Genomic DNA, 14767 nt, shown 5'->3' on the forward strand with positions numbered 1-14767 from the left:
AAGTACCTTACTTACTCCTGGTTTATTAATATTTAATCCAGATTAGTATATATTTCCTAGTCTACTTTTTAAATGAACAGAACTTTTCAACAAATGTTGAAATATATTTCATTGAATTCAACATTATTCTACGGTTACCAAGTTTCATTATATTATTGAACCAACTCAAGTCAGCAAAGTGACAAATTTTAAAATTTAATAGTACCATACTTATGCATTACATAATACAGTGTATTGGTTGTGCACGGATTGTCATTTTTGAAATTGGAAAAAATCCACATACACACATACATACACAAATAGGTTGTATATATATGTATTAAAATATGCAATTATATGAACATAAAAAATATTTTGATATAATTACATGCATGTAAATGTATCTGGAAAAATTTTGATCTGCAGATTGTTTTCATCAGTTTTTCTTGATCTTTATTCTGAAGAGTTTGGCATTTAAACCTTTTCATACATATTTATATGAAGGCTATGCAGTATAATACCCCTTAATTTGAAAGAGAAGAAAAAAAGAGTACAGATCTAAAAGCTAAACTTGTTAACTTGGCAGAAGTTTTAATTTTTATGTTATTTTGATCATGTTGCTGCACATTAAAAACATGGGAAAGACTACGTACATGATCAATCGATGTCATTAACTGACACAGGAAAATCAATTCGTGATACGTGCTTTCATTCTTTTTCTAGATACCTGTATTCAGGAGTATTGATGCAATTCATGGAGTTAAAAGAGATCTAATAAAAATGATTCAAAAGAATAAAATAATCAGAAAATCAATAGATATGCTAGGAATCTCACCTGCAAAAACATGCCCATAAAAAATCTCAGAACTATGAACAGGTAATAATTGTTGGAGAACGCGATTCCCAGTCCAATCAGTATAGGGCAATAGAGGGTCACCAGCATGGCAGGCTTCCGGCCATATTTGTCAGCCATGTAACCGAAAAGCAAGCCACCAACCATCACACCACAAAAATATAGTGTGGTAGCCAGTTTGGAAAGATACCTAGATTCACAGACTAAACTCCACTGAAATTGAAAAATAAAACTTATCTTAAAAGTGATAACTTAAGGCAACACTTTTACATTTAAAATTGCTGGTTTATATATCAATAGGCATATTAAATTATAACTGCTTAGTTAATGTTTTCTGTTAGGTTGAAAAATGGTTACCGGGTATACATGTGATGATAATTAAAAGTTATCTGAAAGTGTCATAGCAACAAGAGCAATAGGATTTCAAAAAATATGCTACATGTATCAAATGTATAATCTAAGTGAAAAGGAATTAGGAGCTATCTTTGGGGCTAATATTTTTTCACACATTCATCCCCCTTCCCTAAATGTGTCCACCGGCCCCCTCCTCCCTTTCCATCATCCTAAAAATGTTCTATAGTCCTTTGAGTAGTATAGTAATATACCTCTGACACAATGGTGGCTTCCGTCTCGCCAGTTTCAAACTCCCAGTAGCTGTCTGGGTCATCAGAGCAACTGATTGTCTTATTCACCACACCGGCCACATAGTAAGTACTAATACACTCTCCAAGTACTGGCCTCAGGGAACTGTTCAGTGCAGTACTGTCGTTGATTCTGGTATTGCTGCTGCTGTATTTGTTGGAAACACACATGTGTTTGGGGGTAAAACCAAAAAAAGCCATGATGACGATGTTGAATACTATTGGGAAATAGTTGCATGCCAAAAGGAAAAATATCCCCAGCTGGTATTTTCCTGGCTTTCCAAGTGTTTCTATTAATGTGTCCAACTGGAACTTCATGGTTATTTTTAAAGCTGTAAAAAAAAAATAATAATAAACCCTATTATTAAGTTTTATTGTTAAAAAAAAGATATGAAAGAATAATGTATATACAAAATGTACACTCAAACCTTGTTATCTCAAACTGAATGGGACCAATCGAGCAACAACTTGGAGCTTAAATCCAAGGATTCCAGATATCAAGGTTATATTTATTAAGCTGGTTGGGATTTCTAACTTACTTCAACTTATTCATTTTGGTTTGGTATCTGTGATATCTGATATATCGAAGTTCGAGATACAGAAGTTCAACTGTCAAACCAACTTCTTTTTACTGCTAATCTATCTCATGTTTGTAAAGCATATGTGTGCACACAAGTCAACAACAGTTGGAACTGTGCATTTTATAGTTACAATCATTAATAAGCATTTTATGCACAATCTTTTTATCTAAAGATTGCTTAATTTTTTCATATTTATTATTTAATTGTAATAACTAATCAAAGTGACATGTAAATACTAGTATATACATGATACAGTCACCAAATTCTTACTTAACATAGACATTTGGTAACAAAATATATTTGGCTGTATTCACTTTTAAGCAAGTAAAACATAGGCATAAATTAAAACATCTACATCTGTATCAAACACCCATATCAATATTTCTGGTAAGAGAATGAACAAATAATTGTAACTTGTTTCACGTAGCTTAGGTGATGTTGATGGGAGAGTAAACACTTGCTTCAGACTTTTAAATGAATCAATAAAAAAAAATCGTTACTATTAACAAAGTTTACTTTTCGATGGATATCACTGGTATTTCATTAAACTCAAAGTCCTGGTTTACATTTCATTACACCCGCTACACGTGTATGCCAAAAGTGAAAGCGAAAGTACACTGTAATGCTCATTCATGTCTTGTCATTTCTTTACTCATCAGCCAAGGTCATCAAAATCGATTTAATATAATTAATTCTTTTACGTCTGTTGAGTTTTATAATTAATCAATATTTCCATGACCACAATCACTAAATAATTATAACCTCTAAACGCTAGAAAGATAAATTCCGAGGGAATGACCTGCACAAAACATGTCATATTTAGAAATGTAAGTTTTATAAAACGACTTAAAATTCTTTTTCTTACCTTTGTTTACAATACTTATTCCCCCAAAAAGTAGTCGAATAATCTCCGTGAGTGTAAATACAGCTACCTTTCCCCCACGTTCATGTTTGACAGTGCAGTCTGAGCACACTCTCTCAGTGTGATCACTGGAAACTATTTTTGTTGATCCGGTAGCTTTTCCGCGATTGGGTAATTTTTAATAGCTCTTCGCTCAGTCAATATAAATAAACTCATATAATAAACGACTTTATATAGCTTTAAAAAGTATGTTCGATTTTGGATTTTTGCCAGTCTAATTTAGTGTAGACTGGAGCTTTTCTTAATTTACATAATATTATGTGTGTGAGAGAGGGGGGAGGGGGAATTTTCCCATCCTCAAATGGAATTTTTGAATATAAAAAAAGATAAAACGACTTCATATAGCTTTAAAAAAGTATGTTCAATTTTGGATTTAATGTAGATTGGAGATTTTCTGTACGTAATATTGAGAGAGAGAGAGAGATGGGTGGGGAATTTTTCCGGCCTCAAGTTGAATAATTTCTTTAAGTCAAATATGTTAAGCTGATTTGATTTGGATTTCTGGTGAGGTTACGATTCAGCAAAATGTTAATACTAGTAATTCGGACAATTGATTTTTTCATTAGATGGATCGAATGTTTTGTCACATGGATCATCTGCATGATGAGTTTGTTTTCTGGGACAGATATATTTTAAATTACATATATTTTTTAAACCACTTAAAAACCAATCAAGTGCAGATATTATTTTATTAGGACAGTATTTTTGAAAAGTGGGCCACACAATCGAGTGTTCGAAGTGCTAACCAAAAGTCAAAATGTTGCATGTTTATGCTGCTTGAAGGTTATAAAATAAAAATACACTTTAACATGTTTAATGTAATGTGATAAAATTAGCAGAAAAAAAAATCGAAAACACAATTTTATCAGCTATACATGTGCTAGCCTCTGATCAGTCTTAGAGATTGAGAGGTGGAATCCGACTGCAAACAACACTCCAGTTTCTACTCTATACCCCCCCCCCCAAATTTCCCCCAAAATAATTTATATAAAAAATGTCCTGGTTCTTTCTATTTCGTCGATCATCGTTTTTCATATATTTCCTGTTTCTCCTGCAACCAGAGTGGCATATTTTACAGTTATTCGTAGAGAGAGAGAGAGAGAGAGAGAGAGAGAGAGAGAGAGAGAGAGTAATATAGAATGCTTTGATTAAATTTTTATTAATATGTACACTCACTGCTGGTAAAGTGCGAATCGAGAAACATTGGTTTCGGACACTCATGTGAGAAGACGTGTTTAAGATATATTATTTGAAATAATAATATGTAACAGATACTAAATTTGTTTAACGAAATGACGAATTCGTTCAATCGAATTTAATTTGTTTTTGCAAATTGAAGAATTCGTTTAAACAAATTTAATTCTTTATAACAAATTTTAGAATAAATAAAATAATATTTTGATCATTCCTTCATATTAAGCAATAAAAAAACGTTCTGTGTTTTTAACTGAATGATTTTGTTACTTAGACGGCATAAACAACCAGACATGGCATCAAATAATCCAAAAATGTACTGGTGCGTATCAACGAATTGTGATGGCTGTAATTTTTTGTCAGAATGGAGGTCAGGCTTTTAAATAAATAAACGAATGATATGGATTTTTTTTATCCCATCCCCTCGCTTGAAAAGTAATGGGGGTATACATCCGTAATACTTGAGGGTACCCATCTCTTATCCTCTTCTCCTCCTATACCTTGAATTAAATTCAATGAGACTTTCACAGAATCTTTATTATAAAGTACCATTGTGCATCTTTTATTTTACATTTTGATCGGACAGATATTTGGGGTTCTCACAGGAAAGCCTGAACACTGCCATTCTTTCTAAAAAAAAAATTGAAAGTGCCCTTAAGAGAGTTCTCTTATCCACAACTCCTCCTATTGCACTGAATAAAATGTAATGAGATTTTCACAGAATCTATATTACATAGTGCAATTGCACACGATTTCGTGCACTTCCTATGTTTCGTTTCGATCGAACAGATATGTGGGGCTTCCCATAGCAAAGTAATGGACACTGCCATTCTTTCTATAATGGGGTACCCATCTCTTATCCGCAACTCCTCCTACACCACTGAATAAAATGTAATGAGACTTTTAAAAAAATCTGTATTACATAGTGCTATTGTGCACCTCCTATTTTTGTTTTCGATCGAACAGATATTTGGGGTTTCCCATGGCAAAACGTGGACACTGCCATTCTTTCTAGAAAATGCGGGGGGGGGGGGGGGTGTTACCCATGCATCTCTTAACCACAACTCCTCCTATACCACTGAATAAATTAAATTAAATGAGACTTTCACAGAATCTTTAATACATAGTGCCATTCTACACCTCCTATTTTTCTTTGCGATCGGACAGATATTTGGGGTTTCCCATAGCAAACAAGAGACCCAAGGGCCTTAACGGTCACCTGAGTATAATACCTAACTGTAAAGGAATAATAGATTGAAGAATAAAACAAAACAAATAAATAGATGAAGATAAATTATCCGAAAGCAAGAGAAATAAGATGCTCAGGAATGAACAAAATAGGTAATCTAGTACTCTGTAACGAATCAAAAAGTAGATCTATTTACTTGCCTGTACGTGCCAGTGATAATACACTCCCAATTTTCACCATCACCGTGTAGACTAAACAAAAGAACAGCTGCTTGATCACATAAATTCATCTCAAACCATCTCAGATTGGCCTATCCTGGTCCTTAAAGAACATTTAATGTTCAAAGATAAGGTATTTTATCTCATTTTTATTTATGTATAAAATACAAGTCTACCTGACCATTAAAATCTTGAAAGTACTTTAGGTGTTATAGATTTAAAAAATGTAATTCTTTTATTCAATGAACTTATTCTAAAATTACATTAAAATTCATCTCAAACCATCTCAGATTGGCCTTTCCTGGTCCTTGAAGAACATTCAATGTTCAACGATAAGGTATTTTATCTCATTTTTATTTATGTATAAAATTGTCTACCTGACCATTAAAATCTTGAAAGTACTTTAGGTGTTATAGATTTTAAAAAAATGTAATTCTTTTATTCTACGGAAGCCCATTCAGGACCTATTAAAAATATTTTTGAATTCGATATAACGAATTGATGAATTTGTTATAACAAATTTAATTCGTTATAACAGTTTATTTGAATTCGTTATAACGAATTTAATCTGTTATAACAAATTTGTTGAATTCATTATAACGAATTCAAAAATTGGTTATAACGAATTAAATTCGTTTAAACAAATTCTAAAATTTGTTATAACAAATTAAATTCGTTTAAACGAATTTTAAAATTTGTTATAACAAATTAAATTCGTTTGAACGAATTCTAAAATTTGTTACATCGAATTAAATTCGTTTAATCAAATTCAACAATCAGGGCCTGTAGAAAAATATATATGAATTCGATATAACGATTTGTCGAATTCGTTCTAACAAATTTAATTCGTTAAAACAAATTAAAGAATTCATTTTAACGAATTTAATTCGTTATAACAAGTTTTAGAAATCGCTATAACGAATTTAATTCGTTATAACAAATTTTTCAATTCGTTGTAACGAATTCAACAAATTTGTTATAACAGATTAAATTCGTTAAAGCGAATTCAAAGAAACTGTTATAACGAATTAAATTCGTTATAACAAATTTGACAATTCGTTATATCGAACTCAAAAATATTTTTTGATAGGTCCTAAATGGGCTTCCGTACTATTCAGTTAACCTATTTTAAAATTACATTACCAACAGTGATTAATTATCATAGGTGAATAGCAAATGGAAATAACTTCTTTTAGTACAGTACAAATTTCCCTATAAAATCGGTAGAGCCTTGCCCAGCAACAGCACACTTGACCCAGCGATCCAGAATGTCACAGATCTGGTAAAATAACCCATGTTCATTCAACTTTGTACTTTGTTTGCTTCCTAAATTTAAAAAAAATTAATGTATTTTCACTATATAATCAATAGTCTCTCTCTCTAACACCAGAACCCCTGACACAATATGGAAAACGCACCCTTTTTCATCATAACCATGCACTAAGTTTATCTGCTAAATACCCAGGAGCAAAGAAGACGAAGAATTGATTCATTTTCACTATTTAATCAATAGAGCCCCACCCTAACACCAAAACCCCCGACTCAGGGGTTATTTTGAAGAGGCACCCTTGCTCATCATAACCATGTGCTTAGTATGTCTGACAGATACTCAAGGTCAGAGAAGAAGATTTTCAAAGAAATAATGCATTTTCAATGTACATGTATACACTCAAAAGAGCCCTGACACAGAACTTGTTTCTGTAATGAATTTTTTAACCCATTGTAAAATAATAACACAAGGTATCTAACTCTGAATTACATTGAGTTCCCCGTCCCTAGAATTGCAGTCATTTACACTTTCAGAGAAAATGCACTAGCAAACTGTTTATTACCATTGTCTTCTACAATGATTTATCTACACAACCATATATGGCATGCTTATTTTGTCACCCTGAAAGAATTCGGGGAGACATATTGCTATTGTACGCAAAATAACTTTGTCCGCGGATGATTTCGCGGACGACCGGGACAATTTTACAGAAACGTATTAGTATTTTTTTTAAGCTGGTAATTCCAACTTTAAAATTGGAAATTCAAACTTTAAAGTTTGCTTTTCCAACTTAAAAGTTGGAAATTCTAACTTTAAAGTCGGAAATTCGATCCAGTTTTAAATTTAGTAATTCCAACTTTAAAGTCGGTAATTCCAACTTTTAGCTTGGTGTTTCGAACTTTTAAGTTGGTAATTCCAACTTTAATTCTGATTTTTCAAACTTTAATCTTGGCTTTTCCATCTTTGAACGGCGTTATGCATTATATCTTGATACTTTGTAGCTGGACTCGTGTTGCTGTTTTATATATTGATGAGATACTTTGTAGCTGGACTCTTGTTACCGTTTGTAATAACATGTATAATGTACTTACAATGGAAAGAAACGATTTTATTATGAAATGATGAAAGAAGGAATTTTTTTTTTGTCTTTTCATATACAGAATTGATACATTTAGTTCAGTTGTATTTGTAGCATATAATTAGTGTTGATTAATCCTATATTCCAAACACTAATAATGGTCTCATTTGTTTAAGCTTATTTAAACAATAAAATGCTTTCTTTGGTTCTTAGTACGGGAATTAATGTCGCAGCTGTTGCAGAAAAAATGTGAATTTTTTCTGCAATAGCTGCGACGTTAATTCCCGAACTAACAAGCAAAGAAAGACATTTTATTGTTTATATTTATATCTGTAAAAAAACAAAAAAAAAAAAACATTCAAAGTAAATTAAATATGTTAAATATTGTATTATAGATGCGTATGTCATTGTATGCATAATTGATGGAACAGCCCTTGCTTAAGAAATGTATGCAGATGGCTTGCTTAGTGTTGTTTATGGACTGATTAATAGCAATGGTTTTTATAAGAAATAAAGGAAATAATACTCAGTGGATGTAAATATTCTCTCATACAAAACAAATATATTTGTGATCTCTTAAACAGGTTTGGTTGAATACCTCGGCTGTCATGTACGGAGTTGTATGAAGTTATTCTCCATAAACTTATATAAGGTGGACCAAAAGAAATATAAGGATTTTAAAGTTGAAAGTTTATGTAAAGTCATTGGGAAGGTCAATGTAAAAAATAATTGGCACAGAATAATTACACAATTTTTTTTTCAGTGTATTAAGTTTTCATTTCAAGTTGGAATTAATTTAAAATAAAGGAAAAAAAAGCTCAGGAAAAGGGCTAGAAAAGCTCAAATTAAAGTTGAAAAGGTAACTCCAACTTTTATCTTGGCGTTTCGAAATTTTAAGTTGGTAATTCAAACTTTAATTCTGACTTTTCAAACCTTAATCTTGGCTTTTCCATCATTATATCTTGATACTGTGTACTGGACTCGTGTTGCTGTTTTATACATATCATCACAATAGAAAGAAACGATTTAATTATGAAATTATGATGAAAGAAGGAATTATTTCATTGTGTTTTCATATACAAAATTAATACATTTAGTTCAGATGTATTTGTAGCATGAAAGATGGTGTTGATTCATTCTATAAATCAAACACCTAATAATGGTTTCATTTGTTTAAGCTTATTCTCTCGTACAAAACAAATATATGTGTGATCTCTTAAACAGGTTTGGTTCCGATAAATGTATACCATGCCTCTTTCTTTACTCCTCACTAAATTATTAACAACAATGAAGGAGAAACTTCAGGAGTACTGTACAAAAATAAATACGAGAAGTGGTGTAAATCAGGTGTGGATACTTAAAAATTTCCAGGATCTTTTAGAAAATTTGAAATCATAAAATTTTACCAAAATCAATAACATTAAAACGTACGACTTTTCAACACTTTATACAACCATTCCCCACGATAAATTAAAGTCCAGGCTTTTTGATATGACTGACAGCTGCTTTTTCAATAAAAATGGAACTTGTAAATATACTTCCCTTGTCATTGGTCATTTGCAAAATTATTTTGTTAAAAAACATTCTAATTGTACACACAAGTACTCTGAAGTTGATATTAAAAAGATGCTTAAGTTTCTGATTGACAACATCTACGTGGCTTTGGAGACCAGGTCTTCCAACAATCTGTTGGAATTTCCATGGGTAACAATTGTGCTCCAATATTAGCAGACCTATATTTGTATTCATATGAAGCAGAATTTATCAAATTCTTATTTATGAGAAGAAGAAAACACTTGCTGTGGCCTTCAAGTCGACATTTAGATATATCGATGACATATTATCAATTAACAATAGTTACATCTATTCATGTGTCGACTCGATATATCTCAGTGAGCCTGAAATAAAAGATACCACAGAGTCTGACACATCTGTTTCATATTTGGATATTTTACTAGAAAAAAGACTTTAATGGTAATTTAACAACAAAGCTCTCTGATAAATGTGATGACTTCAATTTTTCAATCGTCAACTTCCCTTACTTATGTAGTAATATACCCTTATCACCTGCATATGGGGTTTTTGTCTCCCAGTTGATTCGATACATAAGACCATGCTCTACGTATGAACAATTTCTAAAACGAGGCAAGCTATTGGTAAACAAGTTGATGAAACAAGGATATCGACAGTCTCGTTTGAAGTCATCATTTCGCAAGTTTTACGGTCGATACAATGACCTTATCAGCAAAATGATTAATACAACCTATCATTAAGTCAAATGCTGACTGATGTTTTTCATACTAATTGTTAGGCCATTATTTACACACTGAATTGTCTACGGATTTTTCTCGATCATGACAAGAAGCACACGGCGGGTGTGACCGGTCGGCAGGGGATGCTCACTCCTCCATGGCACCTGATCCCACCTCTAATGTTTTTGGAGGTCCGTGTTTGCTCTGTTCCCAGTTTATATTGTTCCAGTGGAGTTTGAATACTGTTCATTATCTCAATTTTTTTACACGTAACCTCACCTGACTTGTTGCAGACGGGTAAACAATTACCCTTCAGGGTATCATTATCATACATGGGCCTGTACTAAATTGGGCTAGACAGGATAGAAAAACAAAGCGTTAATTTGTCATGTATTATTTTGTGTATTTTGTTATATTTTGTATGTTGTTAAACTTTTTCCTTGCGTCCAGTTAGCCCCTCCCATTTTTCAGTACCAAATTTCATGGTTCTTGGGTTTTTCCACATATACTTATTCTATGTCTCCGAAATTTTAGGAAGAACTATATATTGAGTATTATGTTAGGCAAGTGCCCCAGGAGTCATCCCTAACCCACCCCTTAGTTTTAGCTCACCTGAGGTGAAGGCTTAAGTGAGCTTTTCTGATCAAAATCTCTGCCATTGTTGTTGTCTTCGTCATAAAGTTTTTACAGTATCATCTTCTTCTCTTCTGGGCCAGTTTCAACAAAATTGCCTCAAAGTATCCCTGGATAAAGGGGATTTAAGTTGTTCAAATGAAGGATCAAGCCCTATTTTAAGGAGAGATAAGAATGAGTGAAAATTTCAAAAATCTTCTACTCAAGAACCACCGAGTCAGAAAAGGTTAAACTTACGTGAAATTAAACCTTCATTACATAGTGCAGATTCAAGTTTATCCAAATCATGATTCACCAGGGATAGGGTGGGGCCACAAGAGGCAATTAAAGTTTTACAAGGAAACATATAGGAAAAAACAAGATGTGTTTGTGAAACACTGATGCCCCCGTATGGCAGCTTATGGCGAAGGTTAAAGTTTCTCAAATGCAAGTCAAAATCCAGGCTAAAAGATAAAAAATGTTGATACCCAAAGAAAGGTCTTGTCTCGAGGAATACACCTGTGAAATTTGAAAGACCTAGATGCAACTGTTCAAAAGTTATGGCGAAGGTTAAAGTTTTTTAAATAAAAGTCAAACGTCAAGGTCAAGGTCAAAGTGGTTGGTATCCAAAGGAAGATCTTGTCACAAGGATTACATATGTGAAGTATGAAAGCCCTAGCACAAAACATTCAAAAGTTATGGCCAAGGTTGAAGTTTTTCAAAAGTAGGTCAAACTCCTAGGTCAAGGTCAAAGGGTCAAAGTGGTTGGTATCTAAAGGAAGGTCTTGTCACAAGGATTACATATGTGAAGAATGAAAGCCCTAGCATCAACCATTCAAAAGTTATGGCCAAGGTTAAAGTTTTTCAAAAGTAGGTCAAACTCCAAGGTCAAGGTCAAAAGGTCAAAGTCGTTGGTATCCAAAGGAAGGCCTTGTCACGAAGAATACACATGTGAAGTTTGAAGCCCCAAGCACCAACTGTTCAGAAGTTATGGCCAAGGTTAAAGTCTCATAAAATTTTGCAAAAGTGGGCCAAACTCCAAGGTCAAAAGGTCAAATATGATGGTACCCAAAGAAAGGTCTTGTCACAAAGAATACACATGTGAAATATGAAAGTCATAGCTCCAACCAATCAAAAGTTATGGGCAAGGTTAAAGTTGCCAACAGACAGACAGACAAACAGACAAACGGACAAACAGACAAACAGACAGACAAGACAAAAACAATATACCCCCGGGATCTTTCGATCCGGGGGCATAAAAATCATTAAAAATCTTCTTCTCAAGAACCACTTGGCAAGAACAGTGGAATCTCATGTGAACGCTTCATTATATAGTGTCGAATCAAAATTGTTCTTTCAAAAGACTCCTCCTACAGTTTTGATTCAATTTCAAACAGACTGCATAAGTAGACTATACTAAGATAAGTTTATCTGTTTTTGACTTCCTTGAACAGTGTTGCTATGATTACTGAAAATAGATACAGTCAAACCTCGTTATCTCGAACTAGATGGGACCAATATTGAACTAATCTCAAAATTATATACGTGGAGTTTTGGAAACCATATCTTTTTTACCCACAGGGTGAAAATGAAAATTCGGAAATTTAATTCCAAATCTTCAGGACACCACCAATCATCTTCCAAAATATGATTATGTTACTGCATAAAATGTAAGAGGAGTTCTAGGAACCAGGGGGTTTGTATTAAAAAAAAAAAAATCATTTTTCGACTTCCATTTACCCCAAGGGTGAAAATGAAAATTTTGAAACTTCATTGCACATCTACAGGTCACCACTTATTATCTTTAAAAAATTATAAGGGTGCTGCGTAAAACGTAAGAAGAGTTCTGTGAACCAGATTTTTTCTTTGAAAAACATCTTTTTCCAACCCCCATTTTACCCTTAGGATGAAAATGAAAATTCCGAAAAATTATTGCACATCTACAAGACACCACAAAAAGTCTACCAAAGATGATTAAGATACTGCGTAAAAAGTAAGAGGAGCTCTAGGAATCAGGGTTTCTTTTGTTTTGTTTTTTTGCATAAAAATCATCATTTTTTTAACTCCCCCCCCCCTTGACCCCTAGGGTGAAAATGAAAATACTAAAACCTTATTGCACTTTTCAGGACTTCACCAATCATCTTCCAAAAGATGATGAGGCGTAAAATGTCAAGGAGTTGTAGGAACCAGGTGGTTTTTTGGTATAAAAAGCATCATTTTTTTCAACTCCCATTCGACCGTCAGGGCGAAAATGAAAATTCCAAAACCTTATTGCACATCTACAGGACACCACGTATCATATTCCAAAATATTAATTGGCTACTGTTAAAATAAAAGAGGATTTTGAGGAAGATGAAAGTGTAACAGACGGACGGACCAGGGTAACAACAATATACCCGAACTTTCTTTAAAAAGTGCGCGTATGAAAAAAAAATAACTTGGCACTAATACTTCCGTATAATCTTCCTAAAATTTCCACAAAAGATGATCAGCAGCTGTAGTTATGCAGTAAACATTTTCAGTTTCAAAATGGCTACTGTTGTCATGTAAACGTAGGAAAAGTGAAGAATTTTGTTCGGGAGTGTTCTCGCCGATCCTTCGAACAATTTTCATAAAAATTTGCAGAAATGATATTCACTCATTGTAGTTGTGCAGAAAGCATTTAATATTTTTTAAATTGCCCATCTTTGCTATGGGTACAGAGGAAAAGTGAAAATTCTTTAACTTCGATTTTTTCAGGAACAGCTCAGACAATCATTTTGAAACTTTAAAGGATTATTACTTGCATTGTGTCAAATTGGTTTCTATTTCCAAAAAGTTGGGATCGGTTGTAAACAGTTGTCAAAGAAACGAAACAAAAGGAAAAGTAAATATGCGCACAAATGTCCTCCGAGATAGCTTGGACAATCGGTACGGTCGCTGTAATCTAAGATGTTTAATGATTCAATTATTGATATCGGCTTCTTTATATTTTTCGAAAACCTCTGGCTCTACAAAACTTTCATACAGAGGTCAAACTATCCTCTGTGTATAAGATTTGAATGCACTGGTTCATCTGGAAATATATACAAAAATACTTATAATGGTACTATGCAATAAAGAATCTGTCAAATTTTAATTAAATTTATTCAATGATCTAGGAAGAGTTGCGGTTAAGAGATGGGTACCTCGATATTATAGAAAGAATGGGAGTGTCCATGTTCTGCTATGGGAAACTCCAAATATCTGTCCAATGGAAGAGTAAGATAGGAGGTGCACTATGGCAATTTATGTATTGAAAAAGTCTTTGATCTCATTATATTATAGAAAGAATGGCAGTGTCCGTGTTTTTGTAAAGGAAACCCACAATTTTCGTCAGATCGAAAAATAGAAGGTTCACAATGTCACTTTGTAATAAATATTCTGTGAAAGTCACATTATATTTTATCAGTGGCATAGGAGGAGTTGTGGATAAGAGATGGGTATCCTCTAGCATTACAAACGTATGCAAGGATGCACAGAAAAACGTACAGGCGGAAGGACGGACAACCCCTTCACTAAATACCCTCCCAATTTTCTTACTTTTGTGTATATCCCAAGTATACATGTTTTGAACAAACTTGAATCTACACTACTTGAGAATATTTGCAAATGAATGTAAGTAATCATGACCTTACTGTTCTTGAGAAAAAAATTTTCCTGTCTATTTGATTACCTTTTGTAGCCCTTTCCCTACTCCAACGGCATGATTTGAACAAATTTGAATCTACGTTATTTAAGAGAGCTTTTACCTACTTTCTATCTTATCTGGAAAACATTTTTTTAAATGACTAAACATTTTCTTGATTACTAGTTCCCCCCTCCTGGGATGGGGCGTGGTCTTTCATGTTAAAAAACTTGAATTCCTTTTACGTAAAGATATACTTCATACTCAGTTTGGTTGACTTTGGCCCAGTGGTTCTTTAAAAGATCGACTTTCAAACTTTTTAAGCTTAGCTT

At 33.1% G+C, this 14767-nt stretch overlaps 1 protein-coding gene across 1 annotated transcript in view; it reads right to left on the reverse strand.

The window, feature by feature from the left end:
• Positions 1-3036, reverse strand: part of LOC133205693 (solute carrier family 22 member 7-like) — a 9317-nt gene extending 6281 nt beyond the window's left edge. Inside the window, exons 1-3 of the mRNA XM_061341545.1 lie at positions 2920-3036; positions 1438-1805; positions 815-1045 (exon numbers count right to left, since the gene is read on the reverse strand). Coding sequence (XP_061197529.1) covers positions 815-1045; positions 1438-1791 — 585 coding nt within the window. The 5' untranslated portion in view covers positions 1792-1805; positions 2920-3036. The remainder of the gene's footprint in view (positions 1-814; positions 1046-1437; positions 1806-2919) is intronic.
• Positions 3037-14767: the final 11731 nt, after the last annotated feature.

The sequence above is a fragment of the Saccostrea echinata genome, unplaced genomic scaffold (assembly GCF_033153115.1).
Source record: "Saccostrea echinata isolate AGI-Se365-2 ecotype Australia unplaced genomic scaffold, CSIRO_AGI_Sech_v1 ptg000054l, whole genome shotgun sequence".
In the NCBI taxonomy this organism is placed as follows: domain Eukaryota; kingdom Metazoa; phylum Mollusca; class Bivalvia; order Ostreida; family Ostreidae; genus Saccostrea; species Saccostrea echinata.